The 16,399-nt window shown below is 37.4% G+C and overlaps 1 protein-coding gene across 1 annotated transcript in view; it reads left to right on the top strand.

The window, feature by feature from the left end:
* Nucleotides 1-16,399, top strand: part of ROR2 (receptor tyrosine kinase like orphan receptor 2) — a 148,446-nt gene that overhangs the window by 93,077 nt on the left and 38,970 nt on the right. Inside the window, exon 2 of the mRNA XM_027714442.2 lies at nucleotides 9,470-9,547. Within this exon, the coding sequence (XP_027570243.2) occupies nucleotides 9,470-9,547 (78 nt within the window). The remainder of the gene's footprint in view (nucleotides 1-9,469; nucleotides 9,548-16,399) is intronic.

Below are 16,399 nucleotides of genomic sequence, written 5' to 3'. Positions count from 1 at the left end.
TGCTCTGATTGTTATGAACATGCTGTTTACTCTCACTATTTTCCAGAGAGGGGAATGGCTGGCTGCAACCTCCCTACCTTCCAAGACTGCTGCAATTCCTGTTTCTGAAATACAATTAGGGAGTGAAAACTAAACAACCTGTAGGAATGTCTTTTTTTACACTTCCAGCAGTTCTTCTGCCATAGTTGTTAAACTATGAATAATCAGAATAATCATTACGATAAGTAATAACTTCTACTGTATGCTGTTACACCCAGTTGGGATCTGTGCTGTTTTTATTTTACCACTTAGGCTGAAGAAGATTAATGTTGTCATTTTGTTTCAAAATATAGGAAAGCATTTAAGAGTGTGCTTAGAAATAAGCCAATTTTCAAGTGGTTGTCTGACTAGGGGTGTTTTCCTGGACTGGAGTCTTAAACATTTCAGCCCAAGGCTGCCAACCGGACTGGCATTTTTGGATTCCAATTTTTTTTCTTTTTCTTTCAGAGAAAAAAAAGAGCACTGTGAAAATCATTGTTTATACCAATTGATGGAGTGTTATACTCGTAAATCATGATTATTTTCAACCTTTTGGTTGAGATTATTTTGTTTTCACAGCCAGAAGCACTAAAATAATCAATCATGTAATAATGCCATGGATAATTATCATGTTGCTTGGTGTTCTTTGAGCTACTGCAGGTGTGTTACTTGTTACAAAATCCAGAATTAGTTGTGGGTTTTTTTCTATGATTCAATGCTGTTATATGCTCCCTGGTATATTGTCTTGGACTGTAAAACATGTAGTTGCACAGAAAAGCTATGCTTGTGATAGCTGGTAGACTTAGTTCCATTGTTGCCAAATTAGAAATTACATTGAAACGCATTTCTGGTTTAATTCTTAGTTGTTAAACATTCAGGACAGTTTTACTGGCATAATTACATCTCAGTTTATTTCCAAATAGTGCTTTACGCTTTGCTTTTGTTGACCAAGAGCAAAACCAGTACTCTGCTGTGACTGTCAGGCTCCTCTGCCACTGGTTTAAGTCTAGAATTCTGTGATCAGTTGTAGTGGCATAAATCACCACAGTCATCAAAAAACTCTCTCCTGCCTTTTCTCTGTCTTAGCTTCTTGCTTCCATGCTGCTCCTTTCCTTGTGCTGACTCAAACACTCACTGCACTGGGAACCACTTCAGGACACTAACCTTTCCCCCTCTCAGCCCCTGGGCAACTGAGGTACAAAAGATTAAGGGATATTTACTGCAGACATGAGATTCAGGTGCCCACATGCTTTTGAAAGTCCTCGTAGACATCTGTCTGCATCTTTTGGCATCAAATGCTTCTCTAATTTGGCCTAAGGTGACTTGGCTAGGACTTTGCAGGAAGTCCTAAGAACTGAAAATAGGATTTGGATAGTCCTTTGTGCAGGCTGGGTTCCTGTTAAGTGTTCTTCACTCTGCATTGTAAAAAAAGAGGAATTGGCCTTTATTATAACTTCATCATAGTGTTTTGACTGTAGACTAATAGAATAATTTGTAATCCAAAGTTCATTGTCTTTAGAACTTGTGCTCTGAAAATGGTGACTTAAAATGAGTCTCTTTTTTTTCCATGGATGCTGTTTGTTTTACTGTAATGTTTTGACAGCTGTTAATGAGGGTTCCTCTATGACTGAAATTCTGAATAAATCTTTATCTTTGGCTTGTCTCACTAGCATTTCTGAACTCTCATTTTAAGTGGCAAATAGGAACTGCAGGAGAAAGAATCTAAGTTATTTAATAGCAAAGCTTTATGATGAGGGTTGTGTAATGAAAAGATTAAGATTGGCAGTGCAATCGAAAATGCAGCTGTGTGGTTAATGTAAAATGTGCTTTAACAGTATGAGACATTAAAATAAATCAAGGTATTCATTGAAGTCTGTGTTTGAATCCCTATTAACAATATTTTAAATGACTTATCTCGTTTTGTTCTTTTCACACTGACTTCATAGTACTTGCTGAGGCGCCTGGCTGATGACTAAGAAGATAAACTGCATCTTCAGCATGCTTTTTTTTCCTGTTTTGGAGGTTCATTGCAGCTCTGTGTGAAAATCAAGACTCATTCCTTCTCTGCAATTCTGTGCTGATGGTTAGCTGATTTCTTTCACTGTGTTTTAGAGTGGTTTGATGATGGGTTAATAAGGATTGTTTTATTAAATGAAGAAGTTCCTGCAGGAAGATTGTGAAATTTATGAAGTGCTTTTTCAGTCATGCACTGGACACCTAGTTTTCCAAATAAGACCGCTTGTCTATCCTGGATGAGTCTGTGAACACAAACATTCACAGAAACAGAGATTAATGCAATATACAGACTCCCTCCTTATGCTTTATCTGACAAAATGAAGAAATTTGCATCTCTGTTAACATGTGTTTGAGAAACAAGTCTTCACCATGCAGAATGAAGATGGCTTAACATTTTGTTAGTTTGGAATTTTATTTTAAGTCAATGATAAATTTTCTGTCCAAATAAAGAAGCTCTTTTATTGCTACAGATCATAAACCTTTGATCTGCTTTTGTTCTGTAGTGTAGTTCCCACATTTTGCAGCAGACTGTTTTTCCTGATACTTTCTGAAATGAAAACATTTCAATATAGCTATGAGGTATAATAGAAAAAAAAATCTAAAGAGGGGGAAATTCTAATGAAACAAGGTGTTTGCTTTAACAAGGAATGCTTATAAATTTGGGGAATTTATTCTGTGTAACTCAACACTGGCTTTTGTAAAGGGTTTCTTGTCTGTGTTTTCGACCAGCTTTCTGTAGTTCTGTGACTTGTAGGCTGGTGTTGTTTGACTTTAAATATATTTATTTAAAGTTATTTTGATGTCGTAACAGAGCAGGCTTAGGAAAGTTTGCTCCCTTTCTAGTGGTCTCATAGCGAGAACTTTTTACCATTATGAATTTAGCTGAAAGTAATTTTAAAGAATTTTTTGATAGCTAAAGAATAAATTTAATTTAACTAGTTAACGTGTTGTCCTGTGAATAGTATGCTTTGAAAACCGGTAACAAGGCAAGAGGTGACTGTTTTGCAGACTTCACAATTAGCTCGACAGGGCAACTGCAAGAGAAAGTGAAGGTTATTTCCCCCACCTTCAGCTATTTTTATGTGAAGCTGCAGCAGTTAAGTAACGTGTGCCATGAAGGTTCTAATCTGCCACCACTATGAAAGGGGCACACTGATTTTATGCTACAAACTGCATCTTTTGTAGGCTATTCACCACCCTTTACAGTTCTGCCAAGCCCACTCTGCAACTGGTTGCCAGGGGCTGCAGATGTTGGAAAAGAGAAATTTCAATGAAAGGCCCTAATTCAGCAGCCCAAGCAGCCTGCCTCCCCCAGCCAAAGTAATCAGATTGGCAGCTGAATCAAAGGGTACAGTGGGCCCTTTGTTTGGGAGTTCCAGAGGTTAGTAATTGACAGAAGGTCAACAAAGTTTTACGAAGAAAAGAACAGAATATTAGAGGGTATTAGGCTGAAGAGAGAGAGTTTGGGAGCTTTATGTTATTGGAAGAAAGTTAGAACCCGAGTAAAAGGTTACAGACGCAGGAAGCAAAGGTTGCATATTGCTGCTTAAATCAGAAAATGGTTTCAGCTACAGAAACAGGATTATTGACGAGTGGAAGAAAATTCTGAACAAAAATCTGCAGTTTCCCTAATTGTAGCTCTGTGCAATTGTTAGTGTTGAAGGATTTATTTGTAAGCTTTGGGATTTAAAATACAGCGGTACAAAGATGGTTGTTTAACTCATGGAATCACGAGACTGGAAAAGATCCTGTTTCACCCTGGGATAAGAAGTAGCTATTACCTGTGCAGTGTCATATATAAAATAGATGGTTGCCAAATCTGCCACCCTGGAAAATTTAATTCACTGAGACCTTTGTATTTGAAGAATACTAGCCCTGAATCAATGGTTAATCTTCTTCAGACTAAGCAGGTGTAGTAGTCATTATTTTTTCTTTCTGTTAGCCATGGTTTGTAGAATATCCCCATGGTGCTAGTGACAGCATTTCAGTTTTACTCTTACCCATCTTGCAATGGAACACAAGAAATTGAAAAAACAGTCCAGGGCTTTACTAGGTTTGAGTAGATGGGGAAGATTACTGTTGTTTAGGTCTCCTGGTATGAAATCTGCCTTGTTTGCAACAGCTTTTGATTGTTGACTTATGTTCAATTCTAATCCATGTAAGCCAAGTCAACGTTGGCTTCTACTTTGGTTATTACTCATCTCTTTGCTTTATCGTAAATGCTTAAAAATAACCTCTTTGTTCCATTATTTTTCCAAGAATTGAAGTTAAGCTGATAGCTCTATAATTCTCTGGCACTCCTTTTTTTACTCTTTTTAATAAATAATAGGAAATGTTTGTGCAATTTCTCATCTTTTAAGATCTCATCTCCGCTCTGCAAGAACTGAAAGGCAGTTATTAACATTGCATGTCATTGCATCAGCCAGCCCTTGACTGTTCTAAATCAGGCCCACTCTGTTTGAAAATACCTGGCTCCTGTTTTTACTCTTCCTGTGTGAGGCTGAGGCCTTGGTTTGTCCCTGGTATCAATTATGGTAACCGCCTCCTTGTGACAGGCTTTTTGATGAAGATTAATGCACTGTGTTGGTGTCTGCTTAGTGGCCATGAGCGTTTTGGAATCTGTTTATTCCAGTTACCTCTCAAGTAATGAATGAGCTGTGAACTAATAACCATTTCAGAGGGAGAAATTCAGCTCTTTTATGATGACTGGTATATGCCCTGTGAGTTGATACTGTGATCAGTTGGGAAACATAGTTTTGAAAAGTGTAAAAGAACATCCCTGTCTGAATAACACTGGATATTTGCTTCTGTATTTTGTTGGTCACTGGTGCCTGAAACAGAGCAGTGTGCTGGACCTTGTCAGTAAGCAAATCTTTGTCATATTTTCAGGAGAAGAGAATTAACAAAACAAGAGATAACTATTTATATACAATCTGGAAAAGGATTTTCTGTATCACCTGTTTTCTTGCTGCAGTTTGCTGCAGTAAGTCAAAGGAACAGAATGTATTTTGTACATCAAGATTGTAAAACATCGGTTTTTAGATATGGTTTTTCCTTTGGAGATGGCAATTTCCTTAGGTTGAAATAGCTTCCTTTATTGCCCTGAAAAGTTAAGAAATCTTTTGTGTGTGGGTGAGAAGTTTAAAAGTGTTACTGTTTACAGCATCTGCATTTTACTTGACTGTGTGTTCCCTGAAAAGAGTGATATTCCTGGGTATCTACATTTGGCACATACACTGTCCCATGCTGGCAACTGGCATTCAGGCTGAGTTCTGGTTCTTTTGAAGTCTTATCTGGTCACGCAATGTGCATGGAGGACAAGGCACTCATGATATTTTCTACCTCACTCTCCCACTGCAAATATAAATTGAAGAAGTGGGTTTTCAGAAATAAACTGTGATACATTTAATGTCTGAGCAGAGAACATATGCAAGTGAAAAATAAAAGAGCAACCATACTGGAGCAGATGAGAGATCTGTACAATGCTGTGTCTTGGTTCTCATGGCAACAAAAATGAAGTGGTGAAGTAAAAGTGTAAGAAGGGTCTAGGTACGTAGTACTACTCTGTGCTGGATATTTACCCAGCCTCCAGCTCCTTTGAACTCATGGACTTCCTTACCCACATGGGATTTCTGTGAGATAAGTCTGAATGAATTTGCCCACTCTCACCTGTAGCCCATGTGAACTCTGCCCTCAATCCAACTATATCTTGTCTGAGAAAACTTTACCTTGTTTTAGCTTTGTTTTGAAATTGATTATTGCTATTTTTTTCTACCACTGCCATTTCTTTTGCTGAGAGGTAGGTCCATCCACTCTAATACTCTCCTGACTCCACAGATCCTTACTGTCACTGAACTCAGAGACAAATCCTAGCAGCTGTGCAAAACCTGGCTTATAACTAATTATTCTCACTGTTCTCTGAAACTCTTCCAGCTCTTCTGTACCCTTTTTGAGATGAGAGAGCCTCAACAGCACACACTGTTCAGTGTTCCCAGTGTATGGGAGCATACTTACTGCCAGTGTGAGTTGGTAATATCACATCTAAGGTTCAAATATTGAGTACTTTTCTTCTTATCAGTTTTTAATAACAATAGTGCTGTTGTTTTGCCAGTTTTGTGTTTTGCAACTCTACTTTTTTTCCTTAGCATTGTATGACAATGCTGCATGTGTTATAGATATAAAAAGAGGTGACTATCTGATCTTTGTGGCATCTAAAATCAGTTTAATGAACAATTATGTCTTTTCTAGCACTGGCTTTTCACTGTTCAAGACTGACAGTGGAAGTCGGTCGCTTAAAGTTACTTCGTGGGTTTTTTTCCCTCTCCAGGCAGTGAAACAGCTCATAAATATCCTGCCAGGGAAACATACAGAAAATAGGAAGAAGAAAAGCAAAATGGAATACCCTCATGGAAATATTGGTTAAACAACGTGGGAAAAGGGACATAAGTTAAAAATCAGGTGTAGGCAGGAGCGTAGTTGTGTAGGAGTCTTCAAACAAGAATAAAACTGCAGAAAGCTGGTGGTGGCACTTGATCGGGGATGCATCTGTACTACAGTGAGGAAAACTGAAGAAAAAATGACAAGAATTATTAGCTGTTGAAGTAAACACCATGGATTCACGCATGGCAGGAAAAACATACTAAGTTAGTAATGCAAAATCAGAAAGCACTGAGAATAATATTCAACAGGAATACACAAGTTTTTCCTTTAAGTTCTTGACTTTAGGATTTTTTTAATCCTGTTTAGTGCAAGAGGAAAAGGTTTTATTTTGTTGTAGTGACTTGTTGGTTATCTTATACAGAAGCATTTATGGTGTGAAAAAGTTAATTTTTTCATATTGATAATAACTTTTGGTGGTTTAGTTTGTGGTACAGAAACTTTGGGATTAAAGCTTGGAACTTGTCCTAAATATGGTGGAAGTGGAATATACATGTTTCTTTCATAAAAGCAAGTTTTAGTGACGGATCTGGTTTGTATTTGTAATTTGCAAAGTACACAAAAGATTTTAAATTTTATTTAATTTTAAATTTTATTTTATTTTAATTTTAATTTTGCTTGGTTTTGGAGACTTTGATAATAGATGTCACCTATGTTTTGTAATTGTTCTCTGGTGAAGCACATCTGGAGATTAATGTTTTTTTCCAGGCAGAAACATATCAAGTATAAGAGTAAGTCACAAAAAACTATTATTGAAACTTTTTCCAAATCAGCAAATGCTTTTGTTTCTTTCCATCCTTGTTTTGAAAAACTTTAAAAAAAATAAGAGAGATTAAGATGGCTGGGAAGGAGAGATAAGAGAGGAAAACTTTTCTATGCTCATTTATCTGAACTTCCAGCGTCTTTTCCTGTTGTAAGCCCCACTAAACTACTGAAGGAATGGAACAATTATTTTAAAGTTGAACACATGGTGTTAAACCAGAAGTGCCACTCAGATCTTGGACAGTCTGGAGTCTAGAGATCTGAGTGCTGAGCAACCAAGTGTCCCTACAAATGTTCTGTCCTGGTGGATTATGATAAGCAAAGTGCAGGTGCCTGTGGACTAAAAAAGCCAGTTGGTTTTCCTACTCTTCTTTTAGTTAATTGTCTTGTCTTGAATTTATCCTCCTTGTGACCGTTAAATGCTGCTGTCCCGTTCTAAGCCTCTTGTGTGACACAGAGGAACCAAGAGCCAGGGAACAGAGGTGAACTTGCCTTGCTGCCCCCTGGTAGGAGCAGGATGTTGTGTACCTCTGCTGAAATTTGACAGAATACGCCTATCATGCATTCACTGTTTCACACTGAATCAAACAAATCAGCAAAACTTCCGCACAGTAAAAAGTCAGGCACTAAGTCTGTACCGTGCCCTCAGGGGAACGAAGACACACTGCAGTGGGATTTACAACGGCAATTTAAGATGTCACCAGCTTGGCCGCCCATTTCCATTTCTCCCTCCAGCCTGCAGACGAATACTGTCTCTCATTTCCAGTGGCCAGTGCTGGGAGTGGCAGAAGATGATATCTGTCCAAGCCTTGGCTGTTCCAGTTTGAAAGAGTGTGTTACCAAGGGTACAACACCATCTTCACCGTCACTCTAGTTGGGGTGTCTGGGAATAAGCACACAAATCAAGTGGAATCTGCACTAGTGTCAGGCAAGGAACCTCAGCAGTGGGAGATGAAGGGAGAGATGAAGTAGTGGTAAGAAGGCAGGACTGTGACAAAATAGATACTTTCAGACCCAGGCTGTTGTAGAGAATGTTTTCAATTTCTGTGTTTCACCTTGTAGACTTAAAAGGCAAGTTAGCTAAATCTGTTCTCAAATAATGGGTAAAAGAATAAAGGGGAAACAAAGAAGTGTCAGTTATTTTCTTCTTTCATAATGTGGCGGAAGATAGGGATGGTGTTACTTGTATCTTATCACTGTGACTTGCAGTCAAAGTATTGTTGTAGGGTGTAATTTGGAGAAAGGGTAATGTGGACAAAAGGAAGAGAGAGAGACTTTTCTCTAGTTTCATTTTACCCAAAACAATAGAGTGGACACCCCTAACAGATCTACAAACCCCAGATCTTTCACTTTAGATTCTGATGACCTTAGATTTATGTGCTCTCTTGGTGACATCCCAAAGTCATAAAGAATTTTGACAATTAAATGTAAATTAGAAAAGGTCAAAAAAAAAAAAAAGGGATGTAATTTTAGAAGTTGTTTTAGTTAAGGCACATCTGCAGCTTTATCTGATGTAGAATTTCAGCTCTGTTCCTTACAACATCATATTTTGAAAAGGGAGAGCAGACAGGTCAACTCCTGATTTATAATGGTCAGGGTTTAGCAAGACCTACAAATGCAAAGGAACATGAAAGTACTGCCTGCTGTCTGCTGACTTGCTCTGATATGTTAGACACAAACAAGGAGGACAGACAGAAGATCTCTATCCCTTTCCTCACGCTTTGAAATGCTTAAGTAACATCGTTATATTTTCATTTGTGGAAGATATCCTTTAGGGATGAGGCTGAGAATAGGATAAGAAAGTCAGCAGCGATGATGAGTCTGACCCCTGGAAATAGAATCTGAGTTACTGTAATGTAACTTCAAAGGTAAACTTACGTCATTTTGCAACTGAGACTGTCAGTAAAGCTGAGGTGCTGCTTAATTTTGCAAGCCAGCACTGCTGACAGGAAATATTTGCATTCTTTGTAAAACTGTTTGAATTTTATTCTGGTAAGAAATGAAAAGTAGTTTTCAATGCTGCCCATCTTTGCCAAACACAGATCCACAAAGTAAATTATTGTAAAGTTTTCTAATCTGCAGTGGATAAATCCTGACCTTGTTAGGGTATGTTTCCTGTGTGCTACTCTGGGAGCAGAATCTGGACTGAGTTTGCTGAACTCAATGGTGTAATGCTGTTTAACAGAAAGATTAACTCAGAACCTCAATTCAACCAAATCTTTTTATTCCTTCCTAGGTGAAATGGAAATTCCAGATCCAAATGACCCCTTAGGTCATGTGGATAGACTTGAGAGACCAATTCCAACACCCAAAGGTAAAATGTAGTTTCTTTTTCTTCACCTTCCTAAATATAAACATACTTTGGAAAGGACCATCAAAATCCTGTTATTGTATGTTCCCTTGATTTACCTGTTAATACAAGTCTGTAAGAAAGGTAACCTTGTGTCACTTAACACTTCTGATTCCAAGCAGGGATAGCAAGGTTAAAGGAGTCTATAAAAATTAATTTTTAAGAATGTTGGGTCCTCCCCCCCCAAAGGGATTAGATCTTTGATCCAAACACAGAGGACTATTATTACCTTCCTAGAATATTTTGATTCACATTGTTGCCATGAAATTGATTTAATTCTGTACAGTGCCACATTTGGCCTCTATAGGTAAATCTTAAGTGTTGGTATCTCTAAATATCTTTGCAATGCAGTAATTAAATCTAGCCCATGACAACAGAAGAATACTTACTTTTTAAGTAGCACTGAGCATTAGTGTTTGCTGGTTCTTTTTTTTTTTAAACTGACTGTAATGTCAGAATTCCTAGTAGCTTAATTAGTTAACACAAATTCCATGATACTTTTATCACTTAAAACGATGGTTCCAAATGCCACTCTTAATCTGAAAACGCAAGTATTTACTGCAGATTGTGATTCCAGCTGAAATATGGTGCAGCTTCCTAAAGCAGGACATTTTTCAGTGTTCTGCCTGAAGAACCGTATTTTCTCACTTGTAGTACCGATTTTTTTTCTTTTTAGGGATGCGCTGCCATGGTAATGCCAACTCTTATGCTTAGAAAAAATGTCAGGTAGTCATGTTAGCATCATTAGATGAGCACATGTGGAAGTCTGCAAAGCTCTGTGATGCTGGTCAGATGTTATTCTTGTAGTTTCTCCTTCAGAGGAGCATTTCTGTGAGGGTACTTTGGAATTTAGTCTCCTCATAGATATCCAATGTCATGTAATCCTTATTGTGCTTCGCTTGTGTACTAGTGAGATTTCTTACACTGACTGTGCCTATTAAAAGGTTTTTTACAGAGTCTTACTTTAAATTTTGTCCTTAAGTGGTTAAGAAAAAGTTGTGCTTATGTTTGCATATGTCTAACCACCTTGCTACTGATTATGAACGTAGGACTGTGTCCCTCCTGTTCATGAGGAAGACCTGGTATATTGCTTTTCTCGACTCTTCCCACTTTCTGAAGCTCATGCATTATTTTAGAGGATTAAAATTTGTCGTCTGTTATGGGAATAAATCTCAGTAATAGTCGTTCCTGTCACTTAGCACTGTATACTACCAAGTGCTTTACTCACACCCCTGTACCCAATTCTTTTGATGGAAAAAGGTCCGTGACTAATCTTTAACTGCATCTGACCAGCTTGTTTGCTTGGCAAGTTGGCCCCACTTTTCTGTCCTGTCTGAGCTTTTAAGGGTACAGACATAAAAGAATTTTTTTGTTTTCATGTGACAGTGCTTGGTTAAATTCTTGCTGAGAAAGAAGTAGCAGTTATTTCCTTTTTTTGCAGAGCCACAGGCAGTACCTGTCTAAGGAAGTAATTAATCACACATAAAACATTTCTACATCATAAGGATTTTGTATTTCCTTCAGAAAAAACAAAACAAAACGAAACAGAGGCCCTTGTTCTTAAATGATTCATTTGTATAGAATCAGTTGTTAGTTTCCAGCATGCCTGGTCTGGAAATGGCCTCGTTTTGCTTCCCTTTTATTTCTGTGGCTACAAAATTCTCCAGACAAGCAAAAGTCCCTTGGCTGAAATTTTTTGTTTCTTTAGTTGAAATGTTAACCCATCTGTTTCTGTGTCATAGTAAGGTAGTAGGTTTTGTTTCAAAAAAACATTGGACAGTTCTACTTCAATGTTTGTGCATACTGTAGAGACCATTAGGAAGAGTTCTTCAGCTTCTCCATCACATCAGTCTTCTTTCCTTTCTTGAGAAATCTTTAGTTATTCTGATTTGCTTGTGACCTCTATTTTTTTTTCTTATTTTAGAATAGACTCAAAACAAATCTGAAAATAACAGACTTTAATAATACCCAAATTTAAAGTCACTTTAGAAATGCCAAGTGTATTAGTCATCCTCTGCTCTAGAATCCTCCAGAAGTCTTGAAAAATGATTCTGTCTCAAAAGAAATAACCAGGTTAAGCAAGGTATTATTAATAAAGTGCACTTTAAAAAAGTAGTTAATCTCTTCCTGCAAGTGAAGCTAGCTTTCTGATTAGTTCATGAGAAGGGACCATGACTTGGGCTAGGGCTTTGAGGAGAATTTATCTTCCCCTGCTTCCTTTAGGTGGGCACGTGAAGCATCAGAAGATCATTGTCTTTAAGCAAAGTTTCACTGAAAACCAGAGCAGAGCATTGAACATTTGCTGTAGAAGAACTCAGGTCTTCTTTGGAATAAAAATAAAAGATGTGAACACAATTCTCCTCCTAATCCAGACAGTCTTTGCAAAGATGATATTTTGCCTATTTTCCCAAATTCTTCCTGGGTCCTGAAAAATCTCTTCTCCCTGCTCAAGAGGCAGAACAGTGTCTGCCCCATGCTCTGTAAATACTCAGACTCACTGCCTGATGGGTCTTGCACTGCCCTCTGCCCACCTTCCCACACTCGGCCAGTTTTCCTACCAATAATGGTGGGGGAGGAGGTGATGCTGGGGAAGGAGTGACATTCCCTATTTCTCTCACTTCAGCAGAGGGTTAGCCTGGACGAGGCCAACAGGGAGCTTTCCTTTCTGACTCCTGGGGGGAGAGAAAGAACTTGTCTGTTAATCACAAATAAATGCAAGAGTTGTGGCACAAGCCGAAAAAAAAAAAAAGGGTTCTTTTGGTGATGAACAGTGTTGGTGCATCCTCATGGAGGGGCCTGCCACTCTCAGTCTTGTAATCTCAAAACAAGCCTGGGGAAGGTATTAAAGGGTAAAATGCAGACTCTTCATCCGTAGATGAGCTGCCAGTAAAATCTTACATCATAAATTATGTGTGTTGGTGAGGACATTTGAGCAATACACTTTAACAATTAAAAAAAATGAATGAGAAAGGGCAACCTGCAATAGCTGAGCCATTTAGTGAGTGGGGTTGCTCCAGAAGACGTGGTGCCTCAAGCCTCTGACCTTAACTGTGGTTTCTGCACAAGTGTGCCTAGGAACTTATTCTGGTTCAAGAGGTACTGACATGATAAATACAGTTTTTTACTTGACTACTCCTGCTGCTTTGACTTGACATGAGGTAACCTGTCAGGAACCACTTGTATGTGTTCTAAAAGTAGTGGCTTTTTATATATGTGACTGGTGACCCAAAAAACAGTCCACATCCTAACTGTGGCCCCGCAAAGACCTGCTCCTGAACGGGCAGTAGCCTAGGATGGGAGGTACCTGTCTATTCACAGCCTCGTCTGTGAGTTCAAGAAAACAAGAAAACAAAACCATTCCACCTCATAAAATTGGATTCTTGAGCTAGGTGAGATCTTCAGTCCTTCAAGTATGAGAAATTACTGTTCAAAAATAGTTTTCCTTCTGCTCATAAGAGAGCCTAAGTCCACTGACTTCAGAGGAGATACAGTGCACACTGAGACAGTATTTCAGTACTAATTTTGCTTCATTCCTGGATTGGCAGTTGTTAGCTGCTTGTTCCTGAGGACATTTCAAGAGCCTGTGAAGCAAATCAATTTATTTTACAGTGTAGTTTCCTTAACTATTCATATGTATTTTGGGAGACCTGACAAAATCCTCTCCATTTCCTAACCCGGCTCCAATAGATTGTAAATCGCTCATCCTCATATTGTGGTTAAAGAAAGCAGAGGGGTGAATGATTGGTAGGACTGTTTTTTATTTAGGAAAATGTTCTGTGCAAGAAATCATGAGTCTTTGACTTTAATTTACCTTCCTTATTAGGATGGTATTTCTCAGTGTATTTCCAGTTCTGATTTACTCACAGAAAGAGTCACTCTACTGGACTCTCACTGCCTGGCCAAGGTGTTACGGTGTCATCCATGTCCCCTGAACACTTGTACTTAGAGCAATGTTGTTATACATGCCTCTAGAAAGAAATACTTTGAATTTCAGCAACTTCCATGTATGTTTTCTCTTATTATAGTCTTCAATTCTTTTATAAGCCCAGAACACTCTGCAGTTCTTTTATAATCTTTATAGATTACATGTCAATTCTGTGAACACTTTATACTTAGTACTGTATCCATAACACAGTAAATTCTGGAACAGTGTTGTCTTCCTCAGGTTAATTATCAGACATGCCATAAGCTAAACTGTATCTCCTAGGTGAGAAATTATGTCTTATTATAGAAAAAGAAATTATCACTTTAATTCTAATGGAAATATCAGAAGTTTAATTATTCAAAATAATTTCCCCTAAAATATTTTGTGTTGGATGTGGGTTTATATTAGCCTTAAAATGCCATTGCAGAACGTTGTCATCTGAAAGAACTGTGGTGAGAAAGTTCCTGTTCTTTTATTTTTATCTAAAAAAAAAAAAAAAAAAAAGAAGAAAAATCACAGAATCAGTCAGGTTGGAAAAGAGCTCTGAGTCCAACCTATGACTGAACACCATCATGGCAACCAGACCAGGGCACAGATGCCACATCCAGTCTCTTCTTAAACACCTCCATGGGTGGTTACTCCACCGCCTCCCCGGGCAGCCCATTCCAACTCTTTCCATGTTATTATGGGGGTTTTGAAACTAGAGAGTTTTACGCCGTGAATCTGAAGATGCTCTAAGTTTGATTTTAAATTTTGAATATCTAAAGCCAACATTCCTGTAAGCTGTGGTGTGTTCTGTAATAACCAGACTGGTGGCTTTATGGGCTTTTACTGACTGTTGGATAAAGTTATATATTTCTGGTGGAGAAATAAATATTCTAAAAAGTGATAAAAACTTGTATGTAATTGTTGCTACCTAGTCTAAAAAAGCCTGTTGTATCTCCAGGTATCCAGCAATTTATGGCTCAAATTTTCCTTTCTTTTTCTCAGCAATTGGATAGTCAGTGTTTGTTTCCCTTATGCAATGCAGAAAGAGTGGTGAATCAACTTGGATAGGAGCCAAAATGGATGATTATCTAAGAATCTCAGTATCTCAGGCACACAGAAAGATGTGAAACTCAGTATAGAGTCACAGATATTGCCACTTAGCCCATGTGTGAATTTTGGAAGTCACCTAAACTCCCCTCGCTTTAGTTTCCCTGTTGTAAAATAAGGTTGATGATGTCATCCCATCTCATGAGACTCCAATATTCATAAATGATTTAGAAGTTCTGAAATAGAAGGAGTTGCAAATTTTTACTAAACAGTATTCATGGATGCCATCCCGAAGCTCATTTTAAAATTAGGAGTGCATAACTATTTTTAAAGTCATATAACAACAAAAAATTAACAGAAACTAAAACTGGAAAACAACTAAGGCAGAATTGATTTGATCTAAAGTGACTAAAGCGGTTTAAAGTATTTTTTTTTTTAGAATGAACTTGAAAATCATGGCTCAAATCTTAAAATAACAGAAGCAGAGCAATCATTTTATACTGTGTTTATGCCAAGAATAGCACATATGGTTTGAGCCAATAACTTGAACATGTAAGTGCCAGAATAATGTAAATAAAACTAAGAAATATAATACGCACGTGAGGTCTTAGTGATAGTTGCACCCTTTATGTTTTTAGCTCAGTATCTATTCTTGTGCATATCTTGACAACGATTTGACATACACTGGGAAAGTTTATTTTTATATTCTTGCCAAAACATGAATAATAGACCTGTCATCTTAATTTTGATTTGCTGTGGGATTCTCTTTGATATATTTATATCAAATTTATTCTATTTAAAAATACAAAGTACTGGCAACCTAACAAAGGTTTCTCAAAATATGAAAGAGTTTTGCTGGGGTTCATGTCAGTCATTTCCATAAGCTACGTTATTCATAGGGTACATAGAATATGATAGCATGGTATAATACATAGATTAAGTTGAATTATCCTCTCATAGCTTCTTGAAAGATCAGGTTTTACTCTGTTCAAGCAAAATAAGTACTAGTATTGGTTGTAGAGTATGTTAGAAACCATAATAAAAGAGAAATTTAATTTAGAGCATTGTTGTCTACAGCAAATGCAGAAATATCCACCAGATATCTTTTCCTTTTGCAGTAGTTTAAGCCAAGACAAAGACCACTGAAGGCAAAGGAAGCATTTTCCTTCATTTCAATGACCCTTGGAAACAAGGGTATAAAAAAATAGTACATAATAATAGTATTTATACAACACAGAACATTTCTGGACATTATATTCATAGTTTTTAAAAAATTCTATTTATTACCCATCTCCCAGATAAGATATGATTCTTTATAATATGACATTTAAAAGTTTAACAGTAGGTAACAGACCCAAAATATTTTATAGAGAGTATTTATTCTTTGTTTCAAAATTGTGTTAGTATTAAAACAGATTAACAGTTCTGTTAAAGTTTTAAAAAATTCTATTGGACTGATATTTAACACAAAGCAGAGGACACAATTTAAATACAAATTCTAGCACCTTCAGATTTGATTTTCCTCCATACATCTCCAAATTAAGATTTATTATGAGAGAAAGAAAGCTACATGGGAAAAAAAATTGTTTTGCACATTGTTGAGGTCCTGATTTATCCTGGGAAAACTTGTTTTTTCCCCAAACCATGGCATCAAACTGGCATCTACACTGTGTTTGTGGTGTGATGTGCAATCACAAAAAAGTAACTGGTGATTATCACCACAGAAATTAAATAAGGAAAACATTCTTAAGAACATGGTTGGTTAAATTTTCCACTTCGTTTGAAAGAATTGCAATTATGGGTTATCTAAAGTGGACACCAAATAACAGAGCAGCTCAAAAAATGCCCACTCTGCC

This window comes from Pipra filicauda, unplaced genomic scaffold (genome assembly GCF_003945595.2).
Source record: "Pipra filicauda isolate LSUMZ 115617 unplaced genomic scaffold, ASM394559v2 scaffold216_size1298047_pilon, whole genome shotgun sequence".
Lineage (NCBI taxonomy): Eukaryota > Metazoa > Chordata > Aves > Passeriformes > Pipridae > Pipra > Pipra filicauda.
Note: the sequence above shows the minus strand (reverse complement) of the source record. Positions and strands in the feature narration are given on the sequence as shown.